This window comes from Oncorhynchus nerka, linkage group LG7, assembly GCF_034236695.1.
Source record: "Oncorhynchus nerka isolate Pitt River linkage group LG7, Oner_Uvic_2.0, whole genome shotgun sequence".
NCBI lineage: Eukaryota > Metazoa > Chordata > Actinopteri > Salmoniformes > Salmonidae > Oncorhynchus > Oncorhynchus nerka.
Genome location: NC_088402.1, coordinates 1,457,999 through 1,480,174, shown reverse-complemented (window position 1 = coordinate 1,480,174; position 22,176 = coordinate 1,457,999). Strand labels below are relative to the sequence as shown.

Here is a 22,176-nt window from a genome sequence, read left to right as displayed (position 1 = left end):
AAGGAGATGGATGAAGAGGAAGGAGATGGATGATGAGACAAGAGGAGAGGGGGGAGGTGGTGAGGGTAAAGGAGGAGAGGAAAGAGAGGATATGTCAGTAACAGGCACGTCACAGACTTTAACACAGGGGGATTACGGACTGCAGCAGCCCCCAGATAGATAAACCAAACCCATCCAAACCAAACGCCTCATTAAGGATGACCCTGATCTTAATGAACAACTAAGCTCCTACTTCCAACTAGAGCTCAGCTAAAGTTAGACAGTGGATCGTTATTTTTGTAATCATATGTTGCCAACATGTTTGTTGCAGGGTTCCGTTAGCTGGTAAATGGTGTTTTTTGGGTAGCAGGACAGTGTGTGTGTAGGATACCTAATGTTTGTGGGCTGGGTAGCAGGACAGTGTGTGTGTAGGATACCTAATCTTTGTGGGCTGGGTAGCAGGACAGTGTGTGTGTAGGATACCTAATGTTTGTGGGCTGGGTAGCAGGACAGTGTGTGTGTAGGATACCTAATCTTTGTGGGCTGGGTAGCAGGACAGTGTGTGCGTAGGATACCTAATGTTTGTGTGTGAAAGTATGTGCGTAAGAAGCCAGTATAAAATGAATGGTTTTGCACAACAGACCAGCGCTCTCATGAATGAACTTTTTTGACTATTTAGCTGGGCCTCCGTCTGCTTCATTCGACCAGTATCTCGCCAATTCTAGGTTACAGACTGAGTAGTATAATTGAATTGGGTTATGAACCTTGAGAACATAATTCTCATAACAGCAGCCCACTGCCTTACAGTAGGAAACAGTTCATCACTAGGCAGCCCACTGCCTTACAGTAGGAAACAGTTGTTAATCACTAGGCAGCCCACTGCCTTACAGTAGGAAACAGTTCATCACTAGGCAGCCCACTGCCTTACAGTAGGAAACAGTTCATCAATAGGCAGCCCACTGCCTTACAGTAGGAAACAGTTCATCACTAGGCAGCCCACTGCCTTACAGTAGGAAACAGTTGTTAATCACTAGGCAGCCCACTGCCTTACAGTAGGAAACAGTTCATCACTAGGCAGCCCACTGCCTTACAGTAGGAAACAGTTCATCACTAGGCAGCCCACTGCCTTACAGTAGGAAACAGTTATTCACTAGGCAGCCCACTGCCTTACAGTAGGAAACAGTTCATCACTAGGCAGCCCACTGCCTTACAGTAGGAAACAGTTCATCACTAGGCAGCCAACTGCCTTACAGTAGGAAACAGTTCATCACTAGGCAGCCCACTGCCTTACAGTAGGAAACAGTTCATCACTAGGCAGCCCACTGCCTTACAGTAGGAAACAGTTCATCACTAGGCAGCCCACTGCCTTACAGTAGGAAACAGTTGTTAATCACTAGGCAGCCCACTGCCTTACAGTAGGAAACAGTTGTTAATCACTAGGCAGCCCACTGCCTTACAGTAGGAAACAGTTCATCACTAGGCAGCCCACTGCCTTACAGTAGGAAACAGTTGTTAATCACTAGGCAGCCCACTGCCTTACAGTAGGAAACAGTTGTTAATCACTAGGCAGCCCACTGCCTTACAGTAGGAAACAGTTGTTAATCACTAGGCAGCCCACTGCCTTACAGTAGGAAACAGTTGTTAATCACTAGGCAGCCCACTGCCTTACAGTAGGAAACAGTTGTTAATCACTAGGCAGCCCACTGCCTTACAGTAGGAAACAGTTCATCACTAGGCAGCCCACTGCCTTACAGTAGGAAACAGTTCATCACTAGGCAGCCAACTGCCTTACAGTAGGAAACAGTTGTTAATCACTAGGCAGCCAACTGCCTTACAGTAGGAAACAGTTGTTAATCACTAGGCAGCCCACTGCCTTACAGTAGGAAACAGTTGTTAATCACTAGGCAGCCAACTGCCTTACAGTAGGAAACAGTTGTTAATCACTCATCTCTAAGAGACAGAACACGTCTCCTTCCTGAGCGGTTTGACGGCTGCGTGGTCCCATGGTGTTTATACTTGCATACTATTGTTTGTACAGATGAATGTGGTATCTTCAGGCATTTGGAAATTGCTCCAAAGGATGAACCAGACTTGTCAACAATTATTTTCTAAGGTCTTGGCTGATTTCTTTTGATTTTCCATGAAGTCAAGCAAAGAGGCACTGAGTTTGAAGTTAGGCCATGAAATACATCCACAGGTACACCTCCAATTGACTCAAATGATGTCAATTAGCCTATCAGAAGCTTCTAAAGCCATGACATAATTTCCTGGAATTTTCCAAGCTGTTTAAAGGCACAGTCAACTTAGTGTATGTAAACTTCTGACCCACTGGAATTGTGATACAGTGAATTAATCAGTCTGTAAACAATTGTTAGAAAAATTACTTGTGTCATGCACAAAGTAGATCTCCTAAACAACTTGCCAAAACTATAGTTTGTTAACAAGAAATGTGTGGAGTGGTTGAAAAACAAGTTTTTCTAACACCTAAGTGTATGTCAACTTCCGACTTCAACTGGGTATCACATGACACAAGGCACGGCACGGCAGTTCAAATTAATTTAGCTAAACCTAACCCTTTTCCTTGCCTGCTACGAAAACTCAAATCTGACATTAATTTGACAAAAGCTGGATCCCTGCTAGCCATGACCGTCCGGCCCTGGAGTTCATTTACAGTTTAATTTATTAGGCCTCATTTAAAATGTTCATGCCTAAGCTAAATGAAACGAGAGGCCTAGATTGAATTTGAAAACAGCTGTTTTGTTATTTATTTCTTAAAATGTTCATACAGATGGTTTATAGGACAGGTCGTTCACAAGTTATATTAGACAAATATATTTATAGGTTGTGTTTTATTACAGTGTAGGTGGCTTGTTCTTCTAAGCTGAATGTTTTACCTTTAAGCGTTAATCGTTTATGATTTATAGCAGGGATGAAGATGCAATGGGCAATGTTATGCTTTTCAATAAAACCCTATATTTTATTATTTTAAGATGATTTACAATCACCCCTAAATGCAATTGAGAACCGTGGCTGGATGCTCTAATGTTTTACCCATCCAATGCATATGTATGTCTGGTCAATTTCTCAAATGTCCGGTCAATTAAAAATCTTGCCGGTCACGTTGTCCAGCACCAACCCTGGTTGGATCCCATACACTAGTTCGGTTTAACTACGTTGTAGCTGTATCATGTGGAACTACTTTGTAGCTTTGGCTGAATGTGGTGGCTGCATCAGGTGGAACTACGTTGTAGCTTTGGCTGAATGTGGTGGCCAGGTGGAACTACGTTGTAGCTTTGGCTGAATGTGGTGGCCAGGTGGAACTACGTTGTAGCTTTGGCTGAATGTGGTGGCCAGGTGGAACTACGTTGTAGCTTTGGCTGAATGTGGTGGCCAGGTGGAACTACGTTGTAGCTTTGGTTGAATGTGGTGGCTGCATCAGGTGGAACTACGTTGTAGCTTTGGTTGAATGTGGTGGCTGCATCAGGTGGAACTACGTTGTAGCTTTGGCTGAATGTGGTGGCCAGGTGGAACTACGTTGTAGCTTTGGCTGAATGTGGTGGCCAGGTGGAACTACGTTGTAGCTATGGTTTTATTTCTACTGGTCAAGCCACAACTGAGCGAGACAAAAAAAAATACTTTTGGTTATACTCAACCTCTGACACTAGCGCCTCTATTTCTGTTTCATAAAATAAAGAATTAATGAAACGGCGTTGTATATTACCAACATAATTTAAAGGGATGATTTTGACCATATGCTGAATTTGGGGCATTTCGAAATGCAAATAGCCAAGGCTGTGCATGAGCATTGAGGCTGAGAACAATTGGTATTTCAATGGTTCTCTGCTACCGGTGTGCGTATGGCTCTCATAGGACACTTTTTCTATGCGTACGACCATTCTAAATTATTTCGTAAGTAGCATTACTCAATATTGATAAATGAGGCCCCAGATCTACAATGCTCTGAGACTTACCCAGAAAAACTCCTCATTAAATCGCTACCGAAGGTCATTTTAACATTATTGACCCAGGCGTGTGAATACTTACGTAAATGAGATATTTCTGCATTTCATTTTCAATAAAATTGGCAAAAATGTCTAAAAACATGTTTTCATTTTCTCATTATGGGGTATTGTGTTATAGATGGGTGAGACATCTCTTTAATCCAGGCTGAAACAACAAAATGTGGAAAAAGTTAAGGGGCGTGAACACTTTCTGAAGGTACTGTATATAATGAATTTATAAGTCCAATAATGTACATCGCAATTAAGGATTCTCTCTTTAAAGCAGCAGTAGCATTGGCAGCAACAGCTGTATGAAATACCTCCCTGTTTCCCTCTGTTTTCAATGTGCTACTAGTACAATCAGATTCCTTTAACTGTTTGTAGCTGTGCGTGTCAGTGGCTTTTGAGGGTCATCGAAACACATTCCTAAAAAAAAAAAAAGGTTCTAAACTATTCCGGTGTCCAAACTCACCTTCCTCCCCACGTAGACAGGGATGCCTATGATCATGGCGGGGATGGCGATGCCAGCGATCAGAGCGATGCCCACCGGTGCGCCCACCAGCGTGCCCAGCTGCCACAGAATCTTCTTCTTCCTGCTCCATGGCTTCTTACCCCAGAAGGTACATCCTGACGGGCTGGGGGGAGAGAGAGAGAGAGAGGACATTACAACACCATCCTGGGGGGAGAGAGAGGACATTACAACACCATCCTGATGGGCTGGGGGAGAGAGAGGACATTACAACACCATCCTGGGGGAGAGAGAGGACATTACAACACCATCCTGATGGGCTGGGGGGGAGAGAGAGAGGACATTACAACACCATCCTGGGGGAGAGAGAGGACATTACAACACCATCCTGATGGGCTGGGGGAGAGAGAGGACATTACAACACCATCCTGATGGGCTGGGGGGGAGAGAGAGGACATTACAACACCATCCTGATGGGCTGGGGGAGAGAGAGGACATTACAACACCATCCTGATGGGCTGGGGGAGAGAGAGGACATTACAACACCATCCTGATGGGCTGGGGGAGAGAGAGGACATTACAACACCATCCTGATGGGCTGGGGGAGAGAGAGAGGACATTACAACACCATCCTGATGGGCTGGGGGACGGAGAGAGGACATTACAACACCATCCTGATGGGCTGGGGAGAGAGAGAGGACATTACAACACCATCCTGATGGGCTGGGGGAGAGAGAGGACATTACAACACCATCCTGATGGGCTGGGGAGAGAGAGAGGACATTACAACACCATCCTGATGGGCTGGGGGAGAGAGGACATTACAACACCATCCTGATGGGCTGGGGGGGAGAGAGAGGACATTACAACACCATCCTGATGGGCTGGGGGGAGAGAGAGGACATTACAACACCATCCTGATGGGCTGGGGGGAGAGAGAGGACATTACAACACCATCCTGATGGGCTGGGGGGAGAGAGAGAGGACATTACAACACCATCCTGATGGGCTGGAGGGGAGAGAGAGAGGACATTACAACACCATCCTGGGGGAGAGAGAGAGGACATTACAACACCATCCTGGGGGAGAGAGAGGACATTACAACACCATCCTGGGGGGAGAGAGAGGACATTACAACACCATCCTGATGGGGAGAGAGAGAGGACATTACAACACCATCCTGATGGGCTGGGGGGAGAGAGAGGACATTACAACACCATCCTGATGGGCTGGGGGAGAGAGAGGACATTACAACACCATCCTGGGGGAGAGAGAGGACATTACAACACCATCCTGGGGGAGAGAGAGAGGACATTACAACACCATCCTGGGGGAGAGAGAGGACATTACAACACCATCCTGACGGGCTGGGGGGGAGAGAGAGGACATTACAACACCATCCTGGGGGAGAGAGAGAGGACATTACAACACCATCCTGACGGGCTGGGGGGGGGAGAGAGGACATTACAACACCATCCTGATGGGCTGGGGGAGAGAGAGGACATTACAACACCATCCTGACGGGCTGGGGGAGAGAGAGAGGACATTACAACACCATCCTGATGGGCTGGGGGGAGAGAGAGGACATTACAACACCATCCTGATGGGCTGGGAGAGAGAGAGAGGACATTACAACACCATCCTGATGGGCTGGGGGGGGAGAGAGAGGACATTACAACACCATCCTGACGGGCTGGGGGGGAGAGAGGACATTACAACACCACCATGATGGGCTGGGAGAGAGAGAGAGAGGACATTACAACACCATCCTGGGGGGGGGAGAGAGGACATTACAACACCATCCTGACGGGCTGGGAGAGAGAGAGAGGACATTACAACACCATCCTGATGGGCTGGGAGAGAGAGAGGACATTACAACACCACCATGATGGGCTGGGAGAGAGAGAGAGGACATTACAACACCATCCTGGGGGAGAGAGGACATTACAACACCATCCTGACGGGCTGGGGGGAGAGAGAGAGGACATTACAACACCATCCTGATGGGCTGGGGGGAGAGAGAGAGGACATTACAACACCATCCTGATGGGCTGGGAGAGAGAGAGGACATTACAACACCATCCTGATGGGCTGGGAGAGAGAGAGAGGACATTACAACACCATCCTGGGGGGGGAGAGAGAGGACATTACAACACCATCCTGATGGGCTGGGGGGAGAGAGAGAGGACATTACAACACCATCCTGATGGGCTGGGGGGAGAGAGAGGACATTACAACACCATCCTGATGGGCTGGGGGAGAGAGAGGACATTACAACACCATCCTGATGGGCTGGGGAGAGAGAGGACATTACAACACCATCCTGATGGGCTGGGGGGGAGAGAGAGGACATTACAACACCATCCTGATGGGCTGGGGGAGAGAGAGGACATTACAACACCATCCTGATGGGCTGGGGGGAGAGAGAGGACATTACAACACCATCCTGATGGGCTGGGGGGAGAGAGGACATTACAACACCATCCTGATGGGCTGGGGGGAGAGAGGACATTACAACACCATCCTGATGGGCTGGGGGAGAGAGGACATTACAACACCATCCTGACGGGCTGGGGGAGAGAGAGGACATTACAACACCATCCTGACGGGCTGGGGGGGGAGAGAGGACATTACAACACCATCCTGATGGGCTGGGGGGAGAGAGAGGACATTACAACACCATCCTGATGGGCTGGGGGAGAGAGAGGACATTACAACACTATCCTGACGGGCTGGGGGGGGGGAGAGGACATTACAACACCATCCTGATGGGCTGGGGGAGAGAGGACATTACAACACCATCCTGGGGGAGAGAGAGGACATTACAACACCATCCTGACGGGCTGGGGGGGAGAGGACATTACAACACCATCCTGATGGGCTGGGGGAGAGAGAGAGGACATTACAACACCATCCTGATGGGCTGGGGGAGAGAGAGGACATTACAACACCATCCTGGGGGAGAGAGAGGACATTACAACACCATCCTGATGGGCTGGGGGAGAGAGAGGACATTACAACACCATCCTGGGGGAGAGAGAGAGGACATTACAACACCATCCTGGGGAGAGAGAGAGGACATTACAACACCATCCTGATGGGCTGGGGGAGAGAGAGAGGACATTACAACACCATCCTGGGGGGGAGAGAGAGGACATTACAACACCATCCTGGGGAGAGAGAGAGGACATTACAACACCATCCTGGGGGGGAGAGAGGACATTACAACACCATCCTGGGGGAGAGAGAGAGGACATTACAACACCATCCTGATGGGCTGGGGGAGAGAGAGGACATTACAACACCATCCTGGGGGGAGAGAGGACATTACAACACCATCCTGGGGGAGAGAGAGAGGACATTACAACACCATCCTGATGGGCTGGGGGAGAGAGAGGACATTAAAACACCATCCTGATGGGCTGGGGGAGAGAGGACATTACAACACCATCCTGATGGGCTGGGGGGGAGAGAGAGAGGACATTACAACACCATCCTGGGGGGAGAGAGAGAGGACATTACAACACCATCCTGATGGGCTGGGGGGAGAGAGAGGACATTACAACACCATCCTGATGGGCTGGGGGAGAGAGGACATTACAACACCATCCTGGGGAGAGAGAGAGGACATTACAACACCATCCTGGGGGAGAGAGAGGACATTACAACACCATCCTGGGGGAGAGAGAGGACATTACAACACCATCCTGGGGGAGAGAGAGGACATTACAACACCATCCTGATGGGCTGGGGGGAGAGAGAGGACATTACAACACCATCCTGATGGGCTGGGGGAGAGAGAGGACATTACAACACCATCCTGATGGGCTGGGGGGAGAGAGAGGACATTACAACACCATCCTGATGGGCTGGGGGAGAGAGAGGACATTACAACACCATCCTGATGGGCTGGGGGGGAGAGAGAGGACATTACAACACCATCCTGATGGGCTGGGGGAGAGAGAGAGGACATTACAACACCATCCTGATGGGCTGGGAGAGAGAGAGGACATTACAACACCATCCTGATGGGCTGGGGGAGAGAGAGGACATTACAACACCATCCTGGGGGAGAGAGAGGACATTACAACACCATCCTGATGGGCTGGGGGAGAGAGAGGACATTACAACACCATCCTGATGGGCTGGGGGGAGAGAGAGAGGACATTACAACACCATCCTGATGGGCTGGGGAGAGAGAGAGGACATTACAACACCATCCTGATGGGCTGGGGGGAGAGAGAGGACATTACAACACCATCCTGGGGGAGAGAGAGGACATTACAACACCATCCTGATGGGCTGGGGGAGAGAGAGGACATTACAACACCATCCTGATGGGCTGGAGAGAGAGAGGACATTACAACACCATCCTGATGGGCTGGGGGAGAGAGAGAGGACATTACAACACCATCCTGATGGGCTGGGGGAGAGAGAGAGGACATTACAACACCATCCTGATGGGCTGGGGGGAGAGAGGACATTACAACACCATCCTGGGGGAGAGAGAGGACATTACAACACCATCCTGATGGGCTGGGGGGAGAGAGAGGACATTACAACACCATCCTGGGGGAGAGAGAGAGGACATTACAACACCATCCTGATGGGCTGGGGGAGAGAGAGGACATTACAACACCATCCTGATGGGCTGGGGGAGAGAGAGGACATTACAACACCATCCTGATGGGCTGGGGGAGAGAGAGAGGACATTACAACACCATCCTGATGGGCTGGGGGGGAGGACATTACAACACCATCCTGGGGGAGAGAGAGAGGACATTACAACACCATCCTGATGGGCTGGGGGAGAGAGGACATTACAACACCATCCTGATGGGCTGGGGAGAGAGAGAGGACATTACAACACCATCCTGATGGGCTGGGGGGGAGAGAGGACATTACAACACCATCCTGATGGGCTGGGGGAGAGAGAGGACATTACAACACCATCCTGATGGGCTGGGGAGAGAGAGGACATTACAACACCATCCTGATGGGCTGGGAGAGAGAGGACATTACAACACCATCCTGATGGGCTGGGGAGAGAGAGGACATTACAACACCATCCTGATGGGCTGGGGGGAGAGAGAGGACATTACAACACCATCCTGATGGGCTGGGGGAGAGAGAGGACATTACAACACCATCCTGATGGGCTGGGGGGGAGAGGACATTACAACACCATCCTGATGGGCTGGGGGAGAGGACATTACAACACCATCCTGGGGAGAGAGAGGACATTACAACACCATCCTGGGGGAGAGAGAGGACATTACAACACCATCCTGGGGGAGAGAGAGGACATTACAACACCATCCTGGGGGGAGAGAGGACATTACAACACCATCCTGATGGGCTGGGGGAGAGAGAGGACATTACAACACCATCCTGATGGGCTGGGGGAGAGAGAGGACATTACAACACCATCCTGATGGGCTGGGGGAGAGAGGACATTACAACACCATCCTGATGGGCTGGGGGAGAGAGAGGACATTACAACACCATCCTGATGGGCTGGGGGAGAGAGAGGACATTACAACACCATCCTGATGGGCTGGGGGAGAGAGAGAGGACATTACAACACCATCCTGATGGGCTGGGGGAGAGAGAGGACATTACAACACCATCCTGGGGGGAGAGAGAGGACATTACAACACCATCCTGGGGGAGAGAGAGAGGACATTACAACACCATCCTGGGGGAGAGAGAGGACATTACAACACCATCCTGATGGGCTGGGGGGGAGAGAGAGGACATTACAACACCATCCTGATGGGCTGGGGGAGAGAGAGGACATTACAACACCATCCTGATGGGCTGGGGGAGAGAGAGGACATTACAACACCATCCTGGGGGGAGAGAGAGGACATTACAACACCATCCTGATGGGCTGGGGGGAGAGAGAGGACATTACAACACCATCCTGATGGGCTGGGGGGGAGAGGACATTACAACACCATCCTGATGGGCTGGGGTGAGAGAGAGGACATTACAACACCATCCTGATGGGCTGGGGGAGAGAGAGGACATTACAACACCATCCTGATGGGCTGGGGGAGAGAGAGGACATTACAACACCATCCTGATGGGCTGGGGGGGAGAGAGAGGACATTACAACACCATCCTGATGGGCTGGGGGAGAGAGAGGACATTACAACACCATCCTGATGGGCTGGGGGGGAGAGAGAGAGGACATTACAACACCATCCTGATGGGCTGGGGGGGAGAGGACATTACAACACCATCCTGATGGGCTGGGGGGAGAGAGAGGACATTACAACACCATCCTGATGGGCTGGGGGAGAGAGAGGACATTACAACACCATCCTGATGGGCTGGGGGAGAGAGAGGACATTACAACACCATCCTGATGGGCTGGGGGGGGGAGAGAGAGGACATTACAACACCATCCTGATGGGCTGGGGGAGAGAGAGGACATTACAACACCATCCTGATGGGCTGGGGGAGAGAGAGGACATTACAACACCATCCTGATGGGCTGGGGGAGAGAGAGGACATTACAACACCATCCTGGGGGGAGAGAGAGGACATTACAACACCATCCTGGGGGGAGAGAGAGGACATTACAACACCATCCTGGGGGAGAGAGAGGACATTACAACACCATCCTGATGGGCTGGGGGAGAGAGAGGACATTACAACACCATCCTGGGGGAGAGAGAGGACATTACAACACCATCCTGATGGGCTGGGGGGAGAGAGAGAGGACATTACAACACCATCCTGATGGGCTGGGGGGAGAGAGAGGACATTACAACACCATCCTGACGGGCTGGGGGGGGGAGAGAGGACATTACAACACCATCCTGATGGGCTGGGGGGAGAGAGAGGACATTACAACACCATCCTGATGGGCTGGGGGAGAGAGGACATTACAACACCATCCTGATGGGCTGGGGGAGAGAGAGAGGACATTACAACACCATCCTGATGGGCTGGGGGAGAGAGAGAGGACATTACAACACCATCCTGATGGGCTGGGGGGAGAGAGAGAGGACATTACAACACCATCCTGGGGGAGAGAGAGGACATTACAACACCATCCTGATGGGCTGGGAGAGAGGACATTACAACACCATCCTGATGGGCTGGGGGGGGGGAGAGAGGACATTACAACACCATCCTGGGGGAGAGAGAGAGGACATTACAACACCACCATGATGGGCTGGAGGGGATATTTGTTACTTTACTTTCACTGTCAGAGCAGGTTAGAAAAGCAATGTGTGCAAACCAATCATATCCCTTCCCTCAATGAAAAAAGCAATGTGTGCAAACCAATCATATCCCTTCCCTCAATGAATAAAGCGATGTGTGCAAACCAATCATATCCCTTCCCTCAATGAATAAAGCGATGTGTTATAGACATTTACATTAAAGAACAGCTGCCTTTAAAAACAGCCCATGTGGCATCAAGAGTCAGAAAGTTATTCTAGGGTAGAATGTACTACAAAGTGTAAATAGGATCCTTTGTCATAAAGTCTGTCTTGTCTAAAATGGAGTTCGGAATATCCGTACGTCACACAATATGTAAATGAAGGTTGGGTCCATTTGTCCACTAACATGGGGAGAGCAGCTGCAGTGTTTTGCTCTCCATCCAATAGACAGACCCACCCATTTGTCCACTAACATGGGGAGAGCAGCTGCAGTGTTTTGCTCTCCATCCAATAGACAGACCCACCCATTTGTCCACTAACATGGGGAGAGCAGCTGCAGTGTTTTGCTCTCCATCCAATAGACAGACCCACCCATCTTTTTTTCCGGAAGCCAACAGGTTGAGAAATACTGCATCAAACACCTTGGTTAGATGTCAAACTGCTCAACTAAAACATCCGACAAAAAATTCCAACATTTATTACAGATGTCTTGAGTTATCTTGGACACATTCTGGTAAAAAATAAATAAAAATCTGTTTTTTCTAATGAGCAACAGAAAAGCATAGGTACCAATCAGCGTGTTTAGTGGTTCTAACATTGGTCATTTATCAAACGCTCTGATCCAAATGTAATGCCTATGGAGGTAGGTAAAACAACCACATATCACAGGCATTACAAATAAAACTCAATCCGTACAGGCAAGACAAGTGTGAGAGTTAATTGAAGACATGGTTGTTGTTTGTCAACCCCTCACCTCAGGTAGTGCAGGTCAGAGATCTCCTTCATGCAGAGCCAGCAGAACTCACAGCCGCACACGGCGCAGGTCATGTGGTTACAGCTGCCGTCGTTCATCTTGATGATGTAAGCCGCGCAGCGCGGACACGGCTTGATGTCATCAGCTGGTGACGGTGAGAGAGAAGGGACGGACAGATCAGATTCATCCTCTGTGTGAACTGATAAGAGCTGTGAGGTGGTATGAGCTGTGAGGTGGTATGAGCTGTGAGGAGGTATGAGCCGTGAGGAGGTATGAGCCGTGAGGAGGCATGAGCCGTGAGGAGGCATGAGCCGTGAGGAGGCATGAGCCGTGAGGAGGCATGAGCCGTGAGGAGGCATGAGCCGTGAGGAGGCATGAGCCGTGAGGAGGCATGAGCCGTGAGGAGGTATGAGCCGTGAGGAGGTATGAGCCGTGAGTGAGTGTTACCTGCAGCACCACTCTCCTGGCTGTAGTTGAGAGATGAGGAACGGAAGGTGCGTAGCCTCAGGCTCTGGGCTCTCTGCTGCCGGGCGGCATCACACGTCTGGTTGGGGTGCCACAGCTGCTTACAGTGGTAACAGAACTCCGTGCCACACCCCTCACGTCCACACGTGATCTTAGGACAGCTGGCACAGCCGAAGGCAATGACTGCATACCTGGGGAAAGGAGAACAAAAACAAAAATGGTGGCCATTAGTCCCAGAGGTTTCTGTTAGAATCAGTACTGCAGAAGGACACCAGGGGCGATGGGGGGGCTTTATTTGGCTCATCGCACTCTAGCGACTCCTTGTGGCGGGCAACGCTGACCTCGGTCGTCAGGTGAACGGTGTTTCCTCCGACACATTGGTGCGGCTGGCTTGGGGTTAAGCAAGAGGGTGTTAATAAGCGCAGTTTAGCTGGTCATGTTACGGAAGACGCATGACTCGACCTTCGCCTCCTAAGCCCGTTGGGGAATTGCAGCAATGCGACAAGATTGAAATTGGGGAGAAGGGGGATAAAAATATATTGATCTGGCGAGGTGAAACACACAGGTTTAACCCATTTACAGCCTCTTAACCCCATCGGTCCCGAGACCCCAGCAAAAATAAATCGCTTCATTTATGTGCGTATCAAGTAGAGGTCGACCGATTAATCGTAATGGCCGATTAATTAGGGCAGATTTTTTACACCTCTATTTTATCTTTAGGCAAGTCTTGATAGAACAGATTCTCCACTTCTTAGACTGGCTTTCAATGAGAATGACAGATCTACACTGAGTGTACAAAACATTAGGAACAAGTGCCTAATATTGAGTTGCACCCCCTTTTGCCCTCAGAACAGCCTCAAATCGTCTGGGGTTGGACTCTACAAGGTGTCGAAAGCGCTCCACAGCGATGCTGGCTCATGTTGACTCCAACGTTTCCCACAGCTCTGTTAAGTAGACTGGATGTCCTTTGGGTGGTGGACCATTCTTGATACACAGAGGAAACCTAAGCGTAAAAAAGAATCCAACAGCACTGACACACCGGGGCACCTACTACCATAACGCATTCAAAAGGCACTTAAATCTTTTGTCTTGCCCATTCACCCACTGAATGACACACATACGCAATCCAAGTCTACATTTTCTCTAGGCTTACAAATCCTTTAACTTGTCTCCTCATCAACACTGATTTAACAAGGGACATCAATAAGGGATCATAGCCGTCAGTCTGTCATGGAAAGACTCCCATTTCTAGGTGAATTTGGTCGGGTTTTCTGAAAGGGTACATGTTACAGCTGTAAGACATGGTCTTGAATCTAGGTTGTGCCTTCAGATACTCTCAATGACTTCTCAAACTCCCAACACCGGCCTGGTCTGTTTCACAGGCATTCTGGGAAGTCTAGCGATGTTGTGCCTCTGGGTTTAAAAACTCAGTGATAACATGGGAGTAGCATGCGACAGGATAGGGCTGGGCAGGCAGGACACTAATATTATCCAGTGTTGTACTTCTTCTGAACTACAAAAATACATTTTTACCACTGGACCTTAATATCACAAACACAACCTATTTTTTTTTATTTTTACTTTCACCTGTTGATCTGGTTACTCGGTACACCTGGCCTACCGTTGAGACAATGATTTATCAATGACCCAAGACCAGCTCAGTTAATCCCTAACATTGTGTCGCTGAGTCATCACAATGCTTCAGCAAATTTACATTAAACCAGTGGCGTTGGTAGACACAATGTAAGTAACCTAATTTTACGTCCCTCTAACTGCCCTGAATGCCTCTGCTGATCCTACAGCTATTGTATACAGTAATCATGTGCATATGAACCAGAATTATACTGTTAGCACTGAGGCGGTGTGCCCTAGTAGGAAGTCCACTGTTAGCACTGAGGCGGTGTGCCCTAGTAGGAAGTCCACTGTTAGCACTGAGGCGGTGTGCCCTAGTAGGAAGTCCACTGTTAGCACTGAGGCGGTGTGCCCTAGTAGGAAGTCCACTGTTAGCACTGAGGCGGTGTGCCCTAGTAGGAAGTCCACTGTTAGCACTGAGGCGGTGTGCCCTAGTAGGAAGTCCACTGTTAGCACTGAGGCGGTGTGCCCTAGTAGGAAGTCCACTGTTAGCACTGAGGCGGTGTGCCCTAGTAGGAAGTCCACTGTTAGCACTGAGGCGGTGTGCCCTAGTAGGAAGTCCACTGTTAGCACTGAGGCGGTGTGCCCTAGTAGGAAGTCCACTGTTAGCACTGAGGCGGTGTGCCCTAGTAGGAAGTCCACTGTTAGCACTGAGGCGGTGTGCCCTAGTAGGAAGTCCACTGTTAGCACTGAGGCGGTGTGCCCTAGTAGGAAGTCCACTGTTAGCACTGAGGCGGTGTGCCCTAGTAGGAAGTCCACTGTTAGCACTGAGGCGGTGTGCCCTAGTAGGAAGTCCACTGTTAGCACTGAGGCGGTGTGCCCTAGTAGGAAGTCCACTGTTAGCACTGAGGCGGTGTGCCCTAGTAGGAAGTCCACTGTTAGCACTGAGGCGGTGTGCCCTAGTAGGAAGTCCACTGTTAGCACTGAGGAGGTGTGCCCTAGTAGGAAGTCCACTGTGTGCAGCTCACTCTGCACTAACATAAATCACATGAGAATATTTACTTCTGCTATGAAAACAAGCAAGCATCCCAGAAAAGTTGTTAAAACATGTACCTTGACTGGCTTTCAGCAAGCTGCCCACTCAAGAAAAACCTTCAAACTGTAACCAGTGCCTGCAACCTGGTTCAGGTTATCAGTCAACCTACCAGGGTAGATACAAACAGCACAGGAAGGAAATCATCAACATGTATTGATCACATCTTTACTAATGCTGCAGAAACCTACTGTAAAGCAGTATCCAGATCCATGGGCTGTAGTGATCACATCTTTACTAATGCTGCAGAAACCTACTGTAAAGCAGTATCCAGATCCATGGGCTGTAGTGATCACACCTTTACTAATGCTGCAGAAACCTACTGTAAAGCAGCATCCAGATCCATGGGCTGTAGTGATCACACCTTTACTAATGCTGCAGAAACCTACTGTAAAGCAGTATCCAGATCCATGGACTGTAGTGATCACACCTTTACTAATGCTGCAGAAACCTACTGTAAAGCAGTATCCAGATCCATGGGCTGTAGTGATCACACCTTTACTAATGCTGCAGAAACCTACTGTAAAGCAGCATCCAGATCCATGGGCTGTAGTGATCACACCTTTACTAATGCTGCAGAAACCTACTGTAAAGCAGTATCCAGATCCATGGGCTGTAGTGATCACACCTTTACTAATGCTGCAGAAACCTACTGTAAAGCAGCATCCAGATCCATGGGCTGTAGTGATCACACCTTTACTAATGCTGCATAAACCTACTGTAAAGCAGCATCCAGATCCATGGGCTGTATTGATCACACCTTTACTAATGCTGCAGAAACCTACTGTAAAGCAGCATCCAGATCCATGGGCTGTAGTGATCACACCTTTACTAATGCTGCAGAAACCTACTGTAAAGCAGTATCCAGATCCATGGGCTGTAGTGATCACACCTTTACTAATGCTGCAGAAACCTACTGTAAAGCAGCATCCAGATCCATGGGCTGTAGTGATCACACCTTTACTAATGCTGCAGAAACCTACTGTAAAGCAGTATCCAGATCCATGGGCTGTAGTGATCACACCTTTACTAATGCTGCAGAAACCTACTGTAAAGCAGCATCCAGATCCATGGGCTGTAGTGATCACACCTTTACTAATGCTGCAGAAACCTACTGTAAAGCAGCATCCAGATCCATGGGCTGTAGTGATCACACCTTTACTAATGCTGCAGAAACCTACTGTAAAGCAGCATCCAGATCCATGGGCTGTAGTGATCACACCTTTACTAATGCTGCAGAAACCTACTGTAAAGCAGTATCCAGATCCATGGGCTGTAGTGATCACACCTTTACTAATGCTGCAGAAACCTACTGTAAAGCAGCATCCAGATCCATGGGCTGTAGTGATCACAATATAGTAGCCATATCTAGGAAAACCACAGTTCCAAAGGCTGGGCCTAATATAGTGTACAAGAGGTCAGGCTGGGCCTAATATAGTGTATAAGAGGTCATACAATAAGTTTCGTAGTGATTCATATGCTGATGAAAGAATATCTGTTGGTCCGTGGTGTAATGAGCAACCAGACGTTACAACTTCACAGTTATGTAATTGCTTATCCCAGTTACTAATAAACATGCACCCAAGAAGAAACTCCACTATTAAACAAAGATAAGTGACAACGAAATATAGTAAAAAGCTTTGGAGCACCTTCAATTTTGGGAAAAAAGGCAAACTCAGTTCCATCATTCATTGAATCAGATTCAGATTCATCACAAAAACGATGGATATTTCTACTTTAAAGAAGTTTTCATTAGAAAATTTAGGCATGACATGCCAGCAACAAACGCTGACCCATTCAAGTATATCTGACCAAATTATAAAAGAATTGTAATTTTCAATTCCGTAAAGTGAGAGTGGAAGAGGTGAAAAACATTATTGTTCAAGAACATTATTGTTCTTTATTAACAATGACAAGCCACCTAGGTCTGACAACTTGGATGGAAAATTACTGAGGATAATAGCGGACGATATTTCCACTATTCGCCATATCTTCAATTTCATCCTATTAGAAAGTGTGTGCCCTCAGAACTGGAGGGAAGCTAAAGTCATTCCACTACCTAAGAATAGTAAAGCCCCCTTTACGTGCTCAAATAGCCGAACAATCAGCCTGTTACCAACCCGTAGTAAACTTCTGGAAAAAATGGTTTGATCAGATACAATGCTATTTTACAGTAATTAAAATTGACAACAGACTTTCAGCACGCTTATAGGGAAGGACATTCAATGTGGATAAAGAGTTACCTGTCTAACAGAACACAGAGGGTGTTCTTTAATGGAAGCCTCTCCAACATAATCCAGGTAGAATCAGGAATTCCCCAGGGCAGCTGTCTAGGCCCCTTACTTTTTTCAATCTTTACTAAAGACATGCCACTGGCTTTCAGTAAAGTGTCTATGTATGCAGCATGGCTGGCACATAGATGTACACAGAGAGCTAACAATAATATACATGTCAATCTCTCCTGGCTCAAAATAGAGGAGAGATTGACTTCATCATATATAACCGTTTTAATTTTGCCGGACCCCAGGAAGAGTAGCTGCTGCTGCCTTGGCATAATAAATAGAAATACAAATTAACTGTAATGACTGATAATGAACTCTGCCTATTGCCGTGAGGTGTGTGTCTCTTACCCGCAGTCAGGGGCGGGGCACCAGCGGCAGTCAGGGTCGGCCACCAGCCATCGTCTCAACATGAACTCCTCGTACTTCTCCATGAGGGGCTGGTCTCCCAGGATGATGCGGATGTCGTGGGGGTTGAACCGCTCAGAGCACTCTGGACAGCTGATGTTGACACGCGACTCACTGATCTCTATACGTAAGTACTGGCGCAGGCAATCCGCACAGGAGCGGTGGTGGCAGGTCATGATGTCAGGGAAACGGTCTCTGGCGTGGCGGAGGAGACAGAGAGGACACTCCAGGAACTCAGAGGAGGAAGAGGCCACAACGGGGGCGGAGAGCGTTGAGGTCTTGTCTCCATGACATATCTCTGAATGGATGCTCTCCACGCTGGCGATCCCGTCCACACCGCCAACCTGTAAGTCCTGTGATTTCCTCTTGGGGTCTCGATCCCCACGGTGGCGCCGGCTGAACAGCGAGCGCAGGGAGAGGCGTCTCTTCTTGGGGGCCTTCCTGACGGAGGGCAGGCTGATGGAGGAGGCTGCTGAGTGGAGGTCCCTCTCAGACCCAGAACCCCCCCGATCCCCCCTCAGCTGCTGCAGGCTCATCTCCCCACCAGAGGAGGCTCCTCCTCCACCAGGCAGGGGGGCATCCACAGGGAGGGAGGGGGATGGTGAGAGGGGCTGGGGGGACAGGGTGTTAAGGAGCAGGCGCAGGCTGGTAAGACATGGTGGTGGTCTCTGGTGGCGGCCTGGGCCTGCTCTCCAGGTCTGGTCTCGTATGGCCCACAGGGCTGGATCTGTTCTGGACACTACCTGGAGGGAGAGAAGGAGCGGGTCAGTGACTGAACACAGAAACAGGGTCAGAGACAGACGTTTTGGTGAAGGGAAGTGTTCTCACTGTTTCAGTTAGAGAAGACATTTCCTCATTTAGTACAGAAAACATGTGCAACACTGGAAAAATTCCTCAACATTTTACTAACATCAATAGATACTATCTTATGTGTGGTCAGAGAAGTGTTCTGGGACAAAGGCTAGTTAATGTCATGGAACATCTAAGTGGGTGCTGAAAAATATATACAGTAAGGAGTATTGGAGCACCGAAACAAGATAATTATACTACTTCCTGGTGAAACAACACGTGTGTTGGATTCATCAAAGAGCAAGTCAAAGGTGCAGTACCAGTAATCACATCAAGACACAGCTCCAGGCCACCCCGGGGGCCGTAATGGCTCCAGGCCACCCCGGGTGGCCGTAATGGCTCCAGGCCACCCCCGGTGGCCGTAATGGCTCCAGGCCACCCCGGGTGGCCGTAATGGCTCCAGGCCACCCCGGGTGGCCGTAATGGCTCCAGGCCACCCCGGGTGGCCGTAATGGCTCCAGGCCACCCCGGGTGGCCGTAATGGCTCCAGGCCACCCCGGGGGGCCGTAATGGCTCCAGGCCACCCCCGGGGGCCGTAATGGCTCCAGGCCACCCCGGGTGGCCGTAATGGCTCCAGGCCACCCCGGGTGGCCGTAATGGCTCCAGGCCACCCCGGGGCCGTAATGGCTCCAGGCCACCCCGGGGCCGTAATGGCTCCAACACTGACATCCGCGCTGGATCAGATAACAGAACTCTGTACAATCCAGTATATAAACACTGTCCTGCTGCTGCCTAGTAGAGACCTGTGGTGACGGGACCACACACCAGAGACCTGTGGTTACGGGACCACACACACACACCAGAGACCTGTGGTGACGGGACCACACACACTAGAGACCTGTGGTGACGGGACCACACACACACCAGAGACCTGTGGTGACGGGACCACACACACACCAGAGACCTGTGGTGACGGGACCACACACACACCAGAGACCTGTGGTGACGGGACCACACACACACCAGAGACCTGTGGTGACGGGACCACACACACACCAGAGACCTGTGGTGACGGGACCACACACACACCAGAGACCTGTGGTGACGGGACCACACACACACCAGAGACCTGTGGTGACGGGACCACACACACACCAGAGACCTGTGGTGACGGGACCACACACACACACCAGAGACCTGTGGTGACAGGACCACACACACACCAGAGACCTGTGGTGACGGGACCACACACACACCAGAGACCTGTGGTGACGGGACAACACACAGTAGAGACCTGTGGTGACAGGACCACACACACAGTAGAGACCTGTGGTGACGGGACCACACACACCAGAGACCTGTGGTGACGGGACCACACACACCAGAGACCTGTGGTGACGGGACAACACACACCAGAGACCTGTGGTGACGGGACCACACACACAGTAGAGACCTGTGGTGACAGGACCACACACACAGTAGAGACCTGTGGTGACGGAACCACACACACAGTAGAGACCTGTGGTGACGGAACCACACACACAGTAGAGACCTGTGGTGACGGAACCACACACACAGTAGAGACCTGTGGTGACGGGACCACACACAGTAGAGACCTGTGGTGACGGGACCACACACACACCAGAGACCTGTGGTGACGGGACCACACACACTAGAGACCTGTGGTGACGGGACCACACACACAGTAGAGACCTGTGGTGACGGGACCACACACACAGTAGAGACCTGTGGTGACGGGACCACACACACAGTAGAGACCTGTGGTGACGGGACCACACACACAGTAGAGACCTGTGGTGACGGGACCACACACAGTAGAGACCTGTGGTGACGGGACCACACACACACCAGAGACCTGTGGTGACGGGACCACACACACACCAGAGACCTGTGGTGACGGGACCACACACACACCAGAGACCTGTGGTGACGGGACCACACACACACCAGAGACCTGTGGTGACGGGACCACACACACACCAGAGACCTGTGGTGACGGGACCACACACACACCAGAGACCTGTGGTGACGGGACCACACACACAGTAGAGACCTGTGGTGACAGGACCACACACACAGTAGAGACCTGTGGTGACGGGACCACACACACAGTAGAGACCTGTGGTGACGGGACCACACACACACAGTAGAGACCTGTGGTGACAGGACCACACACAGTAGAGACCTGTGGTGACGGGACCACACACACACCAGAGACCTGTGGTGACGGGACCACACACACAGTAGAGACCTGTGGTGACAGGACCACACACACAGTAGAGACCTGTGGTGACGGGACCACACACACAGTAGAGACCTGTGGTGACAGGACCACACACACAGTAGAGACCTGTGGTGACGGGACCACACACACACCAGAGACCTGTGGTGACGGGACCACACACACCAGAGACCTGTGGTGACGGGACCACACACACACCAGAGACCTGTGGTGACGGGACCACACACACACACAGTAGAGACCTGTGACGGGACCATTGTGGAGTAAGGGCACACATACACACTAAATAATTTGTGAGCTTGATGTAGATCAAGTCTTGTTTAGACAACTTAGATTCTGGCGCAGCTCCTCTTCTCCTAAGCCCTCCCAACTTTCCTCAGAAGCAGCAGCCCTTCTTCACAACCATAGCCTCTTTAGGTAAACCACAGTGTCCACAGTGGCTACACTGGGAGTAGACATTTAGGCCTGGTAGTCCACCGATCAATTCTCAGTACGACAAATAACTTCTGAGTTGTCCCCTTTAAGGATCTCATAAACGAGGCAATAAATCAAACCGCTGAAGATAAAACATGTGCTATATGCTAGCTATGTCTGCCCGCTATCTCTCCCTCTCATGTTGATAATGCTACATGCTAGCTACAGCTGCCAGCTAGCTACCCCTCATGTTGATAATGCTACATGCTAGCTATGTCTGCCCGCTATCTCCC

The 22,176-nt window shown here is 50.0% G+C and overlaps 1 protein-coding gene across 1 annotated transcript in view; it reads right to left on the bottom strand.

The window, feature by feature from the left end:
* Positions 1–22,176, bottom strand: part of rnf19a (ring finger protein 19A, RBR E3 ubiquitin protein ligase) — a 62,734-nt gene that overhangs the window by 24,003 nt on the left and 16,555 nt on the right. Inside the window, 4 exon segments of the mRNA XM_065020094.1 lie at positions 4,453–4,615; positions 12,601–12,745; positions 13,048–13,256; positions 18,361–19,160. Coding sequence (XP_064876166.1) covers positions 4,453–4,615; positions 12,601–12,745; positions 13,048–13,256; positions 18,361–18,953 — 1,110 coding nt within the window. The 5' untranslated portion in view covers positions 18,954–19,160.